The sequence below is a fragment of the Halichoerus grypus genome, chromosome 2 (assembly GCF_964656455.1).
Source record: "Halichoerus grypus chromosome 2, mHalGry1.hap1.1, whole genome shotgun sequence".
NCBI classification, from domain to species: domain Eukaryota; kingdom Metazoa; phylum Chordata; class Mammalia; order Carnivora; family Phocidae; genus Halichoerus; species Halichoerus grypus.
Genome location: NC_135713.1, coordinates 13,253,914 through 13,270,862, shown reverse-complemented (window position 1 = coordinate 13,270,862; position 16,949 = coordinate 13,253,914). Strand labels below are relative to the sequence as shown.

The window sequence follows — 16,949 nt, the reverse complement described above, 5'->3', positions numbered from 1 at the left end:
CCTCTTGAGATATATCATACATACAGCCAAGTGCACACGTCTGCAACGTGCACATCAACGATACACAGAGGTATAAACATACAATGACCACCCAGGTGAGCATTACAGTGCATTGCCCAGAGGCTCCTCTGGAACAACAGGCTTTAATTGCTCTGGGAATGAGCCCCATCCATCTTGTGAAAGCCGGCTGGTGGCCAGTATGAAAGCCAAGAGGATATAAGAAGCCCAATTCCTTGCAGGTAGAATGCCCAGGGTGGGGGCAGGGGCATTTTATTCTAGAGAAAAGTTAAGAACAGGGGGATTAAAGACTACAACATTTTTTAAAAATACAAATAGTGAAAAGTGAGCATAGCAATTATCCTTCTTCCCTCCCCCCTCACGCTCCCCCAGAAATACCAGGGCCAGTGAGACCCGGTGTGGGCGGTCTCAGGAGTCCCTGTCAGCCCCCTCCCGGACGCCTTACCCATGTCCTGATGGCTGTTGAGACCCGGAGACCAGAGTGACTCAGAAGTAACCGTGGTCAAGGCTTGCCAAACCTTACGTGACACGCGCCAAGCGTCGGGTCTCCGCAGGGATCGGACTCCTCAGGTCCCGCTCACCTGCGCCTCCCGCAGACCAGCGTGCGTTCGGGAGCCCGCTATCTCTGCCCACAGGTCGGGGAGGGGAAGCGCCCTCCCCCATCGCTGCGGCCTGACGCTCCTTAATTGACTCAAACGTTTTTGTTTTTGTTTTTGTTCCCTTCGTTTCTCAATCCAGCATTTATAGCATCACGTTACTTCCAGAGGACGAAAGACCTCTGCTGTGGTTGTACAGGCGGCCCCCGCCAGGGCGCGGGGCTCAAATCCGCTGCCAGCGGGAGGGGCGTCTGGGCGAGCGGGGGCCCGAGCCCCAGAAAGTGAAGATGTGCGGGTGACTTGGCCGGGTTCCGAGCGCGGCCAGCGAGGGGGCGCGCGCTCCCCGGGACGCCGCCCAGCCCCTCGGCGCCCAGCGCCCCGCCCCTGCGCGAACTTGGCCGCACCCACTTCCCCCGGGAGGCGCCCCTGCCGCCGCCGCCGCCGCCGCCGCCGCCGCGGGGGCTGACGTCACAAGGCACCCAGCCGCCAGCGCCCCGCGGTGCGCGCCCCGCGCGGGGACCCGCCGCCCTCTCGGCGCCGACAGCGAGGCGCGCCGCGCGCGTGCCCGTCCCCGCCTGCAAGCGCGGCTGAAGATGGCGAGCCCCGCGCCTCCGGAGCACGCCGCCGAGGGATGCCCGGCTCCGGCGGTCGGGGAGCAGGCGCTGCGGCCGCCGCCGCCGCCCCGGGCTCCCCCCGAGGAGCAGGGGGAGGAAGCGCAGGAGAAAGGAGCGGTGGCGGCCAGCGCGGGGCGGCAGGTGGAGGAGGCCGCCGGCGGGGTGGCCGCCGCCGTGACCTGGCTGCTGGGGGAGCCCGTGCTGTGGTTGGGCTGCCGCGCGGACGAGCTCCTGAGCTGGAAGAGGCCGCTGCGCAGCCTGCTTGGCTTCGTCGCAGCCAACCTACTATTCTGGTGAGAGCTCGGGGTGGGTGGGGACGCCCAGGAGGGCAGGTGACCTTGGGGCGCCCAGGAGCGGGCGGAGGGCTCGCCCCGGGCCCGGTGTGGGGGGGTGCACCCTGAACCCCGCGGAGGAAGTGTCAGCCCTGCCCCACTTTCTGGGCCACCTTTCTCGAACAGGTAGACGCACACTTCAACTTTCCTCCAGAAACACTTCCCAGTGAACAGTTGCTATCCTCCGTGTGCGTGTACAGCCTGGCATGGGAGGTGGTCGGCTGATCCGCATGCACCTGTACTTACAGGTGTGCCCAGCGTGCTTGGAAACTTTGGCTTTTGCTTTCGAAAACTCACAGGTCTTGACCTGCTTCCCCAAATCATGCCAGTGCAAACGTACTTCTACTTGTATTCGCTCTTTCACCCCGAGCAGACATCTGGACCAGCTTAGGTACACGCTCAAGACTGCGCCGCCTTCATCAGCCACCTGAGATGGGCACTGAATGATTTGTTTTTCCATTCCCTGGAGGGTTAGGTTTACTGTCTTTACTCCCTGGTGAGAAAACAGGAGGCAAACAGGTGGATTATGTACATCGCCCCGCTGCCCGCCCCCCCTCCCAGGTGTGTGCACAGTGTGATAAACAGTCATACTTTCAGGTGAAGTACAAAATAGAATCTACAGGAATGTTCTCTGAAAAGCCCCTGATCAACAGGTTTGTCTCTCCAAAAAGCTCCCCTCACCAGTAAGGGCAGGGAAAGTGGCTCCTTCATTCAAGGACGTGCCCTGTCATCTGTTAGGAGTCTGATGGAGGGTAGAGAAAAGCTGCTTTTTTGCAACTGTGTCCTCATAAGAAGCATGATCCCCACAGTGCAGAATAAGCAGGGGTTCAGCAGGAGATACCTTGTTACAGGACATGGACTTATTAACCTTAAAGTCAGGAAGTAAGAAAGTACGCAAAACATATACAGCTTGCTATTTTCTAGGCTACCTGGAGCAACTTGAAAATTTTTCTGCTGATCTGTGCTAGTCTTGATTTCTCTTTAAAAGTGGGCTGTATCTTCTCAGTGTCGCTGAATGTGAATTTATTTTGGATATTTTAGCTGTATGTGTTTCTAGTGTGTATTCCAAATTTCTTTATCCTGTTCTGAAGTTATGTGAGCCCTCAGATAAGGAGGATATATTGCATTGTACTAGATCAAGCCACAGTACAATAATCTTAGGACTGTGTTTCCCTCATTTTACCAGTGAGGGACATGTTTTTAAAATTCTCTTAATTTTAAATTGTATTTACTTAAAAAACAGTTAATAGCCTCAGAGTTCAAATGTTTAAAGGTAAAAAAATGATACACATTTCGGAGATCTCTTTCCCATGCCTGTCTGTGGCCATGCGGTCTTCTCCCAGAGACAACCAATGTCACCAGTTTCCTCTATTGTTCCAGACTGTGCATATTTTTTAAAATAGGCAATATTCTCTGCAAATTGTAGGATACTATTTGGGTTATTCCTCTTCTTGTATGTCTTGGCGATCACTTCCTTGATCTTTTTCAGTTGCATAGAATTCCATCATAAGGATGTCAAAAATTATTTAACCTTTCTCCTACTGATGGACTAAGGTATTTTCTAAACTTCTGCTATTTGAGTGTTCTAGCTAATGGCCTTGGACATGCATTATTTTGCATATATGTAAGCATTTCTGTAGGATAGTTTCCCAGAAGTGGAATTACTGGGTCCAAGAGAATGTGCATGTGTAATTTTTTTTTAAGATTTATTTATTTGAGAGAGAGATGGAGCGCATGTGAGCAGGGGGAGGGGCAGAGGAGAGGGAGAGAGAGAAAATCCCCAAGCAGGCTCCCCACTGAGCAGGGAGCCTTCATCCCAAGCTCAATCCCAAGACCCTGAGATCATGACCTGAGCTGAAATCAAGAGTTGGGTGTTTAACCGCCCCTGTGCACATGTTATTTTGATGGATATCATTATAGAATTTCCTTGGCGGTCTATAAATTTATACTCCAGCCAGCAATGTGTATGACTGCCTGTTTCTCTATACCCTTGCCAACAGTGTTTTACCAGACTTTTTGATCTTGCATATCAGGTAGGTGAAAAGAGCATCCCAATTTGGTTTTAATTTATATTTCTCTGGGTTGGGGCATTTTTTCTTAAGTTCAAGAGCCACTATAATTTTCTTTGCATTATCTATTTATAAATAACTTTGTCCATGTTTTTAGTTGTGCCATTGGGCTTTTTCCCTGTTGATTTGTAGGAACCCTTTTTATATTAACAACTTTAGCCTAATTTCTGTAATGTAAATTACAAACATTTTTTCTGTGATGTATTTTTAATAACATCCATTAAGGAAGGATTTTTGCATAAATAATTGAAAGGCATATTTGATATTATTTTGGAGTGATGTCTTCCATCCATTTTTTTAAACTCTTTTCTTTTTTTTTAAAGTAAGCTCTGCGCCCAATGTACGGCTTGAACTCATGACCCTGAGATCAAGAGTCACACGCTCTACTGACTGAGCCAGCAGAGCGCCCCCATCCATTTTTTTTTTTTTTTTAATGAGTCTGATGGAGAGGCAAACAATGGCCAGGCATTCAGTCCAGCTATAACTTTCTGCTTATCTGTTTTATTTCTTCTCCTCTTTGCAGTATCTACATTCCATGCATGTATTTTCTTTGACAAAAAGATAAGAGTCCTGCTTTTAAAATTCTGAAATACCTACTAGTTGTAATTTCTGATCCATTTATTAATTTCATTAAAATTTTGGTGTTTTATCCCCCTCTCTTGCTTTTGGGGTTAAAATGATTTTCAAGGTCATCATTTTCTTTAAATAATGTGCTTCTTATCAAGTGATCTTAAATTATGTGACACTCTAGCATTCTCTGTCCCAGGGACTCTAAAACTGTATTTTTTTAATGAGAAAAAATGATCAATGTTAAAAATATAAGGAACCCAAATCTTGTCTTAAGCAAAAGTGATGATGTTTTTTGTTTAATTGATGTTACTGCATTTTTGTGGAAATTAACTTTTTAAACCTTTTTTGAATGATTTAGTACCTGATCCCAGCAGTAGCTTTCAAGACTTTGAGTTGGGGTTCAAAAGTTCTAACATTTTTCACCTGTCCTTTATCAGCAAGATTTTAGTGTTGTGCACTAGAAGCACAAAATCTGAGACACAGCCATAACAAATGGGTATAACATAAGGCCGCATGAAGCAGGTGTGGTGGAAGAAACAGAGAAAGCATCATTCATTTGATGGAGTTTTGGGGGAGTGACAGCATAGTGGCTGGAAGAGATCGTGGGGTCTTCCTAAGGCGATTGTGCTTGAACAAGACCTGGGTGGACAGGACGATTTGGGTAGATCAAATATAAGGTCAACAGCATTCCAGCCCTAAGACATTGTTCTTAATATTTTGACCAATATACTGAACAGGTGCAGTCAGATAGTGGTTGGTAGAGAAAAATAGGAAGAGGAGACTGGCTAGGTGTTTTGGACACATAGTTGGGGACAGTGTGGTCACCTTGAATGTCAGACCATGTGTTTGGACTTGTTTTTTTTATAGGCAGTGGGGACAAAAAAATGTCAAAGTGTCCATGAATCTTTTAATGGGTAAGTAAATTGTGGTACATGCATTCCTACCATAAAATACTATATCACAGTGAAGGGCACCTGGGTGGCTCAGTCGGTTGGGTGCCTGCCTTCGGCTCAGATCACGATCTCAGGGTCCTGGGATTGAGCCTGGTGTGCGGCTCCCTGCTCAGTGGGGAGTCTGCTTCTCCCTCTCTCTCTGCCCCTCCCCCAGCTCGTGCTATCTCTCTCTCTCTCTCTCAAATAAATAAAATCTTTAAAAAATACTATATCACAGTGAAAATAAACTGCAGCTATAGGCAACAATGAATTTTACAAACATATATGAATTTTACAAATGTAACTTTGGGCAAAACACACAATATGTGTAGAATGATCCAGTTTTTTAACCAACTGAGCCACCCAGGCGCCCCTGATCCAGTTTTTTAAAAGTTTTCGAACACATTAAACGGTATCAATTAGGGCTATAGACACGGGAGATTAGAAAGACTTCTTTTTTTTTTTTTTAAGAGAGGGCGAGAAAGGTGGGGGAGGGGCAGAAGGAGAGGGAGAGAGAGAATCCTAAGCAGGCTCTACGTTCAGTGTAGAGCCCCACATGGGCCTCGATCATGACCTGAGCCGAAATCAAGAGTCAGACGCTTAACTGACTGAGCCACCCAGGCGCCCCTAGAAAGACATTCTTATCCCTAAAATCAAGAAAGTGTTTATCTCTGGGAGGAGTGAGAAGGTATGACCACAGAGAGGCACATAGAAAGTTCTGGGGTATAGGCAGTGTTCTGTTTTTTGGCTCTGGTGATAGTTACATGACATTCAAGTTCTGATTATTTTAAAACTGTGTGTCTGTGTGTATGTGTTCTTATCTATGATAGATTTTATGAAAAATGCTGGAATACTAAATAATACTAAAAAAATGGCATTCACTCGTAGCTCCAAGGAATTTGATAAAACACAGACCACAGATAGTGCTTGTCTCAAGTAGCAGGATTTCCACAACCTGAAATAGATTGAGCAATGGCCCAATAGTCTTAGGGCTGTATCTTTTTCATCTTACCAACAAAGAACATGTTTTTAAAATTCTTTTTCTTATTTTTAAATTTTACTTATTTTAAGAAATCGCTAATACCGCCTCGCAGTTCAAAAGTTTAAAAGTACAAAAGGGTAAACAGCTTGAAGAACTCTTTCCCACGCCTGTCCCTGGCTACCCAGTTTCCTTTCAGAGGCAATCAGGGACACCGCTTTTAAGCACAACATAAAATAGGGTGGACCCAATGAAGCAGAAAACACCATTTATTTTTGTTTTTAAGGGATTAACTTGCAGTATACTGTCAATAAAATGCACACACTTCAAGTGTACAGCCAAATATATGCTCTTGTATAACCATACAGCAATCAAGATCTAGAACACTCCATCACTCCACAAAATTTCTTCGAGTCCCTTATCTGTCAGTACCCACCTCTGGGGATTAATCTGCTTTACATCACTATAGATTAGATCTGTCTTCCCTAAAGTTTCATATAAGTGATACCATATTAATATGATGTCTTTTGTGTCTGGCTTTGTTTACTCAGCATGAAGTTTTGAGATTCATCCCTCTTGTGTATATCCATGGTTTGTTCCTTTTTATTGTTACCTAGTACGCCATTTAAGGGATATGCCACAATTTGTTTATCCATTTGCTAGATGATGTTCATTTGGCTTCTTTTCAGGTTGGCTATTATGAATAAAACTATTAAAAACTTCAGGCACAGATCTTTGTGTGAAATGTCTGTTTATGGTGAGAGTAGTGGCAAGCTCGGACCTGTGTTTTGTCTGGCCACGTGGCCGTTATCTCAGGCAAGCAATGGAGACAAATGCCCCTCTTCTTAGTCTCCTTGCTGGTCAGAGTACTGACATTGAATGCCTTATGATGCAGCCACCCTCTCGGGTCAGATTGCCCCCCGCAGCCTAGAAAGCCACTCTCGTGTGATTTAGTTTTGAACCTGCAGTTAGAGACCATGGCCTACAGAACAGTCTTAGCGTAGGCTGTTTCCTTCAGGGCATGTAGCGTTGCACGATGACATTCCCCACCATTTGTGTAAATAATAAAACTGCAAGAAAGTGTTAGGCTTGAGGTGACTACACAAGGGTGTACCTGAAGAGACCCGTGGGACTCTGCCTTCTGGGCATCTGTGCCGTCTGCCATGCCCGGGACCCACCGGGAGTCCTTGCTGCACCGTCCTCAAGAGCTGGTTTGGAAGGTTGCAAAGTCCAACTCTCACTTGGTTTCAAGAGCCCCCACTATACTGCCACTGATGGGTTCTTCTAGCTTGCATTGGAATAGTGGCCCTCAAAGAGTGGTCTCTGACCAGCATGGTCAAGGGCACCACCTGGGCACTTGTTAGAGACAAAGATCATGGGCTCCACTCCACCACGCCTACTGTACCGAGATCCCTGGAGGTGGGACCAAAGCATCTGAATTTTCTCCAGCTCCCTGGGTAACTCAATACACACACAAGTTTGAGAACCACTGCATTTGATCCCACTTTCTGGGATCACAAACCCAGTTCTCCATAAGGCAGCATTTTCATTGGTGACAACTAAATAGTAAATATTTTCCTACAATGAGTTAAGCCCACCTCTTGATTATCTCGGCAGCTGCCCAAGATCCACACCCCCTTTCTAGGACAATCCTTTGTTTCAAGATGCATTTTCTTCTTGCTCCTGCTGCATCCTTTTCCCGCAGTTGAGAACTCCTGGGCTTCTTCCCTCACTGTTTTCCAGACTCTTCCGGACTTGCTTCAGTTTATCTGTATTCCTCCTGAATGCAGCATTCCTTAGATGGTCTCACCAGTGTGTACTCTCCCCCCTCCTCCTGGACAGCATTCACATAGCCTGAAATAGAATTTCTTTACTCTAATTGATAGTAACTCCCTTTGACAGATGCTATTATTGACAGTTGTTAAACTCTTATTTTATATATATACTTAAAGCTATACATATATATATATAACTATACAATTAGAGTTTGTCAAGCTATACTAAAATTACTAAGGACATTCATATTCAGCACCTTATTTAAATCTTACAGCAACTCAGTAAAGCAGTTATTGTTCCCTTTTTACACAAGAGGAAACTGAGGCTTGTAGGAGTTCAATCAAATTATCAAAGGATGACATTGACCTGTACCATTCAATAGAATATGTGCAGTGATGGAAATAGTCTACATTTGTACTGTCTGGTATGGTAGCCTCTTGTGGCTTTTGAGCATGTGAAATGTGGCTAGTCTGACGCAGGAACTGTATTTTAAATTTTATTTAAAGTTAAATTTAAATAGCCACACGTGGCTAGCGGCTACCGGATTGAGTAGCACAGTGCTAGACCATAGTCACAGGGCTGGGTCATGAAGCCATGCCCTCTCTCCACAAATTTAGTGTTGTTTTGTTGTTTTGTTTTACTGTGTCACTCTAAAGAGAAGATAGATTATGGCAGCCAATGATTAGGGCTTACATTTTGCAGCATTATAGAATTATACTTAATGATTTCAGCATAGTGCAAAAATAATTATGTTGGAAGAATGTTGCTTCTGCATTAAGAAGGATTTTTTTTTAGCTTGATAGCTAGTCTAGTCCATGTTCCTCACCTTATCTCTGCTCCAGCTGGGCAATCAGCAGCCGTAGATGAGCGTCTGCTCCAGGCCCACGTGGTGCTGGGCCTAGAGGGTATACCAGAAGCCCCAGGTCTGTCCTTGGCTCTGAGGGCTTACACTCTGGTTTATGAGGCATGGCTGGTTCAGCGAACTGATTGAAACAGTACACCACAATTCTAAATTGTATGCCACAGTCCCTAGAGCCTTACAGTTTTGGAATAGTGGAGATCAGGAGGGCTGGAATAGTTAATGACAGCTCTGTGTGAATTAACAATCGTATAGACCTAAAAGAGAAGATATAATTGTAAAAGCAAGATTAACAATGAGGGACAAACCCAGGAATAAATGGGGGTAAGAGCCAGATTTTGTCAGCATGGGGAGACTCACCTGCCTCATGCTGAGGGTATGTTCTGGAGAGCGTGGAATAGAAGTTATTATTCTTGGATGCCTGGAACCAGCATGGGATCTGAAACACTGTAAGATATTCAAAAGGTTTGGTGAACTGAGCTGGACTAGAGGATATTCCCCCCGCCTGAATAGGGTGGGGCTAGTTAAGAAAAGTCTTGCGAAACAGAAAGGCTACAGTTCACTGAAAATAGTTATGGACTTTTTTGTATTCAGCATTTAGCAGACATTTCTTGAGCGGTGGTCTCATGTGCCTATTATTAGACACAATGTCTCTTTCATGAGTTCCCATGTAAAGCTGTTCTCTCAGACCTCAGTATCTTAGCACCAGGAACTTCTGGTTGAGGACCTAAAAGACAGGGTTGTTTTTACCAGATTAATTCTCATTCTAGAAACCCATCAGGTTTTCCTCTCTAATAACTACAAAGCTCTTCTTTAGTGATTTTGCACAATTTTGATTATGTTATTTGGATAATAACTTTACCTCAGCTTCTTTTTCCTACTTTTTTTTTTTCATTTTATCCTGTTGTGCATGACTGTTTTTAAATTGCTGGATGGATTCAAATGAGTACAAATAAATGAGGTGTATCATTATTACTAGCTACTGGGAATACAGTGATGACAAAGACATTCTGATTCCTGGTGATAGAAACAGATTAGTAAGCAAATAATTCTAATGCAAGGTTATGCTGTGCACACTAAATTATCACACATGGGCCAGGAAGAAGCAATAGAATTTCCTTAGATAACAAACAAGAGCCTATGGGGACTGAGCAGGAGACAAGACGATCAGTATGTGAAAAGTCAAAGAGAGCTAATACATATTGAGTAGCGGTTATGTACTAGGTACTCAGTTAATTCATGGAAGCTTGAACAGTAGCACTCATACATAACTCGCTTCTACAGATGGATGAAGAGACAGAAAAGGAGGAGGGGAGGGGGAGGGTTGTTTTATGTGCTCCGGGGAATATCCAGAGGTGAGGTTGAAAAGAGAAACGTTGGGACCAATTTATGAAGGGGTTACCATTGGGCTGTGCAAAGGAATTTGGACTACATCAACACAGCAGTTTCCATCTATCACCCAATATAAATAGCATTGTGTTACACCCTTCCTTCTGAAGCCTCCATTCAGGAAAATTCAACAAATATTTATTGAGTGTCTACCAATGTTGTTTTAGGTGCTAGAGATGTAACAGTGGACACAAAATGTGTATATAGGATCCCTTTTTTCATGGAGCTCGTATTCCAGTGGTGGAAATGGCAGAAGAAAGACAACAAACAAATATACAAAAGGCTAGAAGCAGTTGGATGCTCTGGAGGAAGCAAGCCGGGACAGGAGACAGGGAGTGGCAAGGAGGTGCTACTTTGCTGAAGTGGTCATTGCTGGCATCTCAGGGAGTGACCTTGAACAGACACCTGAAGATCGAGCTGGGGAATGGTCCATGCAGCTCCCTCTGTGGTGGAATGTGCCAGAGGAAATGGTGTGTGCAGAGGCCCTGAGTGGAGGAGGCTTGGGTGTGAACGGGATCGCAAGGAGCGCAGCGCGGCTGCAGCTGGGTGAGCAAGGGGGAGGCACCGTTAGGTTGGCCCAGAAGCCCATGCAGCCGCTGTGCCAAATTCTGCTTTTTCGCTTTTTCTCGCCCCCCCCTCCCCCGCCCCCGGATGAAGGAGGGGAGTGAGAGCCTGGGACCAGAGACCAGTTAGGAGCATCGCAGGAGCATGGGGGTGGTGAAGAGAGGCAGTGGGGGTGGGGAAGAGGAGATGGATTCAGGGGGGGACTTGAGGTACAATTGGGAGTCTCGAATGACTTGGGGGGTGGGAAGAAAGAGGTGGAGGGTCTACGAGGAGCCCCTCCTCTCTTTCTGCACTGCATTAACCAGGTGAGGGTCCCTGAGGTTCAGCAGGTTGGGGCCATGCGGAAGGAGGGTGACCTGTCCAATCGTGGGAGGTTGAATTTGCTGTGCCTGTGGGCCACCAAGTAGTTGTCCGAGTAAGTCCCTACCGGGTTAGCTCCATGGGCTGATGTTCAGGGGACAGATGGTTGCAGTACAGACTTGGGTATCGGGGTGCAGGCGTGGGCGGTTGGGGAATGCCCGGGGGAGCACTGACTGGGTAACAGGAGGGCCTGGAGGACAATGTTGAGGAAACTGTCGTTACCAAGGTGGGTGCCCCCAAAAAGCCCCCTTTGCAGGAGCGTTGGAGCATGGTGGGTCCCAGAGGGAGGTGCCGGGGAGAAGCCAGGTCAGCTAACTCTCTAGGGCGTCAGCGAGCATTCCACGTGCAAGTGCTCCTTCCTGGCCTTGGTGAGAGCAGTGTCTGCAAGGGCCCAGCAGAAGGGACGGATTCTCAGTTCCGTCCTCCCAGCCATGTCCTCCTGGCCACTTTGCGATTTGGCTAGCTCCCGACTTGGCCAAGATTCACGCTAATGCCTAGCTTTCATGCCTGTTGAGATAACCTATTTGAATGTCAGAAGGTGCGTTTTAAAGCTGTTCCTATTTGCCTTCCTATAGAGTCCTACCCCTGTCCCCTCCATGCCATTCTCCAGGTGCTGTGAGACCTCTGGGTGGGTCCTCCAGAGGACACTGGGACCTGGGGGGCTGGCTACAGCTTTCCCAGGAAGGAGGAGGATCTGTTGAAGGCATTGATGGATGGGGAGGCTGGCTACAGCTTTCCCGGGAAGGAGAGCAGGAAATCACACATGATTGGGGGGAAAACTCTCAGGTACATTGTTTTCTTGGCTTTATGTATGTTTAGCCATTTCTTCAGCAAATCCATTTTTATCAGGTTCCTGTATTTTCATCTTTGCCCTCATAGACCAATTTTTTTCAAGGTGCATTTTAGTCTATATTAGTTTAATAGTCAGTATTTTGAGGGGCATTTCCCATTTGCTTAAAGAAGTGAGATCAAATGTGTCCATGGTATCCGTATATCATTACAGACATGCTTTTAGAAGCATAAAATGCTTCACTATCATCAAAGACTCTTCTGAAATGTTCTCTAGAGTGCTTTTTGTTCTCTGCAGATTTCCATGTATTTGGGAAGGAAATCTCCCTGTCTGGGAACGAAGGGGGCAGTACCTAAGTGAAACACATTGGGCCTGGTGTGGCCACTTGCATGGTCCAGATAGAAGGAATCTTAGAACCAGGGAAAGAGCAGGAGCCACGCATGGGGCAGCCAGCTGACCGAACCTTTCCAGTGAAAGGTTAAGCAGAAAGCTCACTCTTGCTGTGACCACCCAGGTTCACTGGGTTTCTAGATAAACTGATCTGGCTACTGTGTAACAAGGCAGGTTTCACGGGACAGATTTGGATGCACAGTGTTGTAGCCTTGCATGATTTCACTTCATGGTGCCTGCAGTGGTCATCGATTTTAACCGACCATTTACTGGACTCTGCTGGGCACTGGGTATAGTTACTGTCTTACTGAATTCTCCTCCCACCCAGCAAGGGATCATAGCCCCATTTTGCAGGAGGGATACTGATGCTCAGGGCTTTTGAGTCACTTGCCCCAAGATGCAGAGCTGCCATTCCAACCAGGCTTCTTGTATGTTCTTCCCTCAATAAACTAGACTCTCCTGCAAGGGGAGATTACTACATAAAATGAGGCAAGATTTTATACGGCTTATCCCGTCTGTCTTCTAGGACAAGTTAATTCTCAAATTAAAATACCAGCTGCCTCCCACATAGCTGGGTATGTCTGCTGTAGGGAAAGAAGTGAATTTCTTTTTCCCAGTAAAATTTCAGCACCTACCACGGCCTTCACCCACAGCTCCACTCTGCCACCTCGGTATTCCATTTTAGGCATTAATTACCCAAACTGGATGTGCATCGGTCCAAGATGCCAAATGGTCCAGCTTCATCCTATTTCGGGTCCCTTTTGGGCGGGCCCTCTAGACTCAGGGATGGCCCTTTCTCCACAGGTAAGATGTCAAGCAGACTCTTGCATGTTCTCAGATGGCTCCGCCCCGTGTACTTTGGGACATGACATCTTGTCTTTAAGGAGCACTCCGCCACACCCTGGGTGGGGTGGGGCTGACACTGATGGCGGTGCCTTTATGGGAGGAGCACAAGAGGCAGTCGGGAGAGCCCAGATCATCCTGCTTCTCCCCTGGCTCGTGTGCAAAGCCATCGTGCTCTGCAGCTGTTCGGGGCCCCAGGGCCCTCGTATTGGGAGTCCTCCCCCTGGGGCTTCCTGTTAATTTCAGTTGTGGCTCTGCCTGTCTTCCATGGTGCCGGGCGCAATTTGAAGGTATTTTATTTTTCTGATTCTTAGAAACTTAGGAAACCTTTGTTGACTACCACCTGGGTCAAAGAAAAAACCCTACAGTGACAGAATATGTAGTAAACGATGTTGAGAATCCCACACATGAAATGCAATCACTGTCTCTCTTTGTGTACACACAAACAGACTTTCTCTCTCTCTCGGATCAACTAATTCCACCCGACTTTTAATAAAAAACAGCTGTCTCTTGCCCTGCCTCTCCCCAGGTCTCGGTCCTGTTTCTCAAAGCAACTATTGTTATCTTTCTGCTTTTTAGGTCTGTTTTTAGGCTTTTCTAAATAATATCCTCAAAATGCCATTCCTTTTTTTTTCTTTTTGACAATTATAAGCAATTTCTTGAAATTTTTTGAGGTGTAATTGATATATAATGTCAAACAATTGGTTTCAGGTAATCAACATAAAGATTTGATATTGGTATATAATGTAAAATGATCACCACAGTACGTCTAATTACTGTCTGTCACCAGACTTAGTTACAAGTTTATTTTTTTAAATGCCATTTCTTGACTTAGCTATCAGAGATACTATTTTTTCCCTCCCGCCCCGACCCACATATACACCCTTCCCTCCTCCAACCACTCTAATGATGTCATAATTTGGGGCTCAGTCACTGACTGTGTAAGCATTGTTCATACAGGAGCTAAGGAGAATGCCCCATTTGCAGTTCCTTCCTGGTCTAACTTTATTTTGCTGTTACTCTTAGCATGTTTTTTCTATCTGATCATTTTAACTCTCCAACATTTCTAGAAAACTCCCTTCGATAAAGGGCACACATCAGGCTGACACTTCAGTCTCTCTCCTTTTTACCTTTTCCTTGGAGCCATCCCTGCTGGAGTGCCCACCCACCTGTCCCAGGATAGTCTCATCCCTGGGCCTACTGTCCTCAGAGGACATCCACACCATCACCTTCTCGCCTGTGGTAGAGCCTCTGTTACTGGATCTATGATGAAAATGGGGTCAGGGGAAAGTTAGCAGCCTGAATGGGGGAGCTCCCATTTTTCCTTGAGAATTTTCATGGTAGCTTAAGATTTTCTTTTTTTTTTTTTAAGATTTTATTTATTTATTTGATGGAGAATGGGAGAGAGAGCAGGAGAGCACAAGCAGGGGGAGCAGCAGAGGGAGAGGGAGAAGCAGGCTCCCCACTGAGCAGGGAGCCCAATGTGGGGCTCAATCTCAGGACCTGAGCTGAAGACAGATGCTTAACCGACTGAGCCAACCAGGCGCCCCAATTGTAGCTTAAAATTTTCTGATGTTAATTTGAGTTCTTCATTTTTTTCTCTGTTACTAGACTCTTTCTCGGTGAACTCTTCATTATCCAGAGAGCACATTCCCTAGCTTTGAGAGAGCACAAAGGAAACCCATGTTTTGAGAACTTGCATGCAGAAAACATCTTGATCCCAACCCTTCCAGTTGATTGCTGGTTTGGCTTGGTTTAGAGTTCTGGGTTGGGAATAATTTCTCCTTAAAGTTTGGAAGCATTGCCTGTCCCCATCTGCTTGCTTGTGTCCAATGTTGCTTTTGAGCAGACGCATGCCTTTCCAAAGCCTCACCTCTTATAGATGATCTAGAGTTGGTCTGGCTTTTGATTTATGATTTCTGGTGTTTAGGTAAGCAGGGAACAGACCATTCTGCTGTGTTATTATTACTCATGCTTTAGGTCTTCCAGGCAAGCTTAAAGCAGTTCTTTTTAGCTTTTGTGCCTTAAGGACCCAGTATTTCCTTGCAGTATAAAAGCTGCATATGACTTTTGTAGTCTGTTCTCTAGGTGGATGGAGTTGAACACAGGGCTTCTATGTGCATCCCAAGGGTATTCACTCAGAAAACAGCATGAGTGCCCCCCCGCCCCCGCCAGAGTTGTTCAGGGAGTCTTTCCTGGCTGGATGCTGTAGGCTTTGCTGAGCTGAACCCTGGGGGGGGCTGGGTGTCAGGCCTGGCACATGGCCTGGCTTTGAGTGAACACAGAAGATCCTAAAAGACGCTGCGCCTAAACCAAACAAAAGGCAGAGAGAATTCATGCCTTGACCTTGTCAGCACAGAGCTCAAAACAAGTATCTTAACCTGCCACAGACAGGAGGTGCTGAGTTGAGAAAGCATCAGTGCGATTTGCATTTTAGATTTGGATTGGAGCTTAATGCTACCTAGGTGCCAATTTCTGCTTGTCAGCTTCCAAAAAGCCACCCTGGCACTTTTGCTTGTGTTTTGCTGGGCTATGTAGCACTGAAAGCAATGTGCATCCAGAGTAACTGATTTCAGCGAAAGAATGAACGGAACGAATCGGAATCATCGAGGACCCTGAGTTCCTGGTTCTTTGGAAGTACTAACCTGTGTTCGGTATTTAAAAGAAGATGCTTCTGTCTGTGATCACGTTGAGCTAGCTCTGACCTAGTAAACCACGTCATTTATTTTGTTAGCCGCTAAAGCCTTTCTAGTTTAATCACCTCATTGTACAGATGAAATAACTGAGTCCCAAGGCTCCACAGTGAGCTGGTGGCAGCATGACCCGTATCAGTGCCTCCTGACCCCTTTTTCTCAAAACTGCATGCCATTGAATGTTGAAAGAGTGAGGATGATGAAACCTAGGAAGCAAAATAATAATGCTCCCAAGTGCGGAAATCACTGACGATAGTTTGCAGGTCAGCGTGGGCGTTATACTCTGTTGATCCAACCACGTCTTTAGGGGGCTTGAGAATCTGGAGCAAGTGATTGACCGACCTCCCCACGATTTGTCAAGACCCTCAAAAGCTCCCAGCAGTGTGCCTCAGGCATTTGCTTCTGACTTCACCTTCCCTTCTTCCCCACCATCAAGTGAGCCAGAGTCTGTTAAAAGTCACTTTTGGCAAAAGGAGACTTTCTCTTGCTCTCTGTAGTAATGGCTTGCATTTGACTACCTCTACTTGAAACATCCGACTAATGGCAACACAACTTCTTTCAAATGATGAGGGTAAGTCCATTCTGGAAAACCTTTTGTAAGAAGAATTCTTGTCATGTAAAAATACATTTGCCATTCAAAAGATAAACATTTTTATGTTCCTGAATTACAAATTGATACTTGTGTTTACTAAAACAATAACAAGACCTGTCAAAATAGAGTCACTTTCATAGTTATCAATATCATAGTTATCAAACACAACTTAAGCGCTTTTGTTGTTGTTGTTATTAATAAAATCTCTAAAAGAGCTGCTGACCTTTTCTCCTCAAGCTCTCCTGTTTGTTCACAAAAAACATGCATGCACTCAGTGTTTTAAAAAACTGAAGGTTTCATGGGAAATAAAAAAACGTAAAATAAAGATCAAAGTTGTCCTTTAGAACAGCATGAGGGGAGGGACGCCTGGGTGGCTCAGTTGGTTAAGCGTCTGCCTTTGGCTCAAGTCATAATCCCAGGGTCCTGGGATTGAGCCCCGCATGGGGCTCCCTGCTCAGTGGGGAATCTGCTTCTCCCTCTGCCTGCCCCTCCCCCTGCTTGTGTGCTCTCTCTTTCTCTCTCTCTGACAAATAAGTAAATAAGGAAAAAAAAAAAAAAAGAACAGCATGGTTTAGGGAGTATG

General features: G+C 45.8%; 1 protein-coding gene and 1 long non-coding RNA gene across 6 annotated transcripts in view; one reads left to right on the top strand and one right to left on the bottom strand.

Annotated features, from left to right (window-relative positions):
- Positions 1 to 991, bottom strand: part of LOC118546490 (uncharacterized) — a 40,640-nt gene extending 39,649 nt beyond the window's left edge. For all 5 annotated transcript variants that reach the window (XR_004922611.2, XR_013445497.1, XR_013445498.1 and 2 more), the window contains exon 1: positions 464 to 991. This is a non-coding gene — a long non-coding RNA (uncharacterized LOC118546490). The remainder of the gene's footprint in view (positions 1 to 463) is intronic.
- Positions 992 to 1,087: 96 nt separating this feature from the next.
- The window catches only part of RETREG1 (reticulophagy regulator 1), a 135,759-nt gene continuing 119,897 nt past the window's right edge, over positions 1,088 to 16,949 (top strand). Inside the window, exon 1 of the mRNA XM_036109221.2 lies at positions 1,088 to 1,521. Within this exon, the coding sequence (XP_035965114.1) occupies positions 1,208 to 1,521 (314 nt within the window). The 5' untranslated portion in view covers positions 1,088 to 1,207. The remainder of the gene's footprint in view (positions 1,522 to 16,949) is intronic.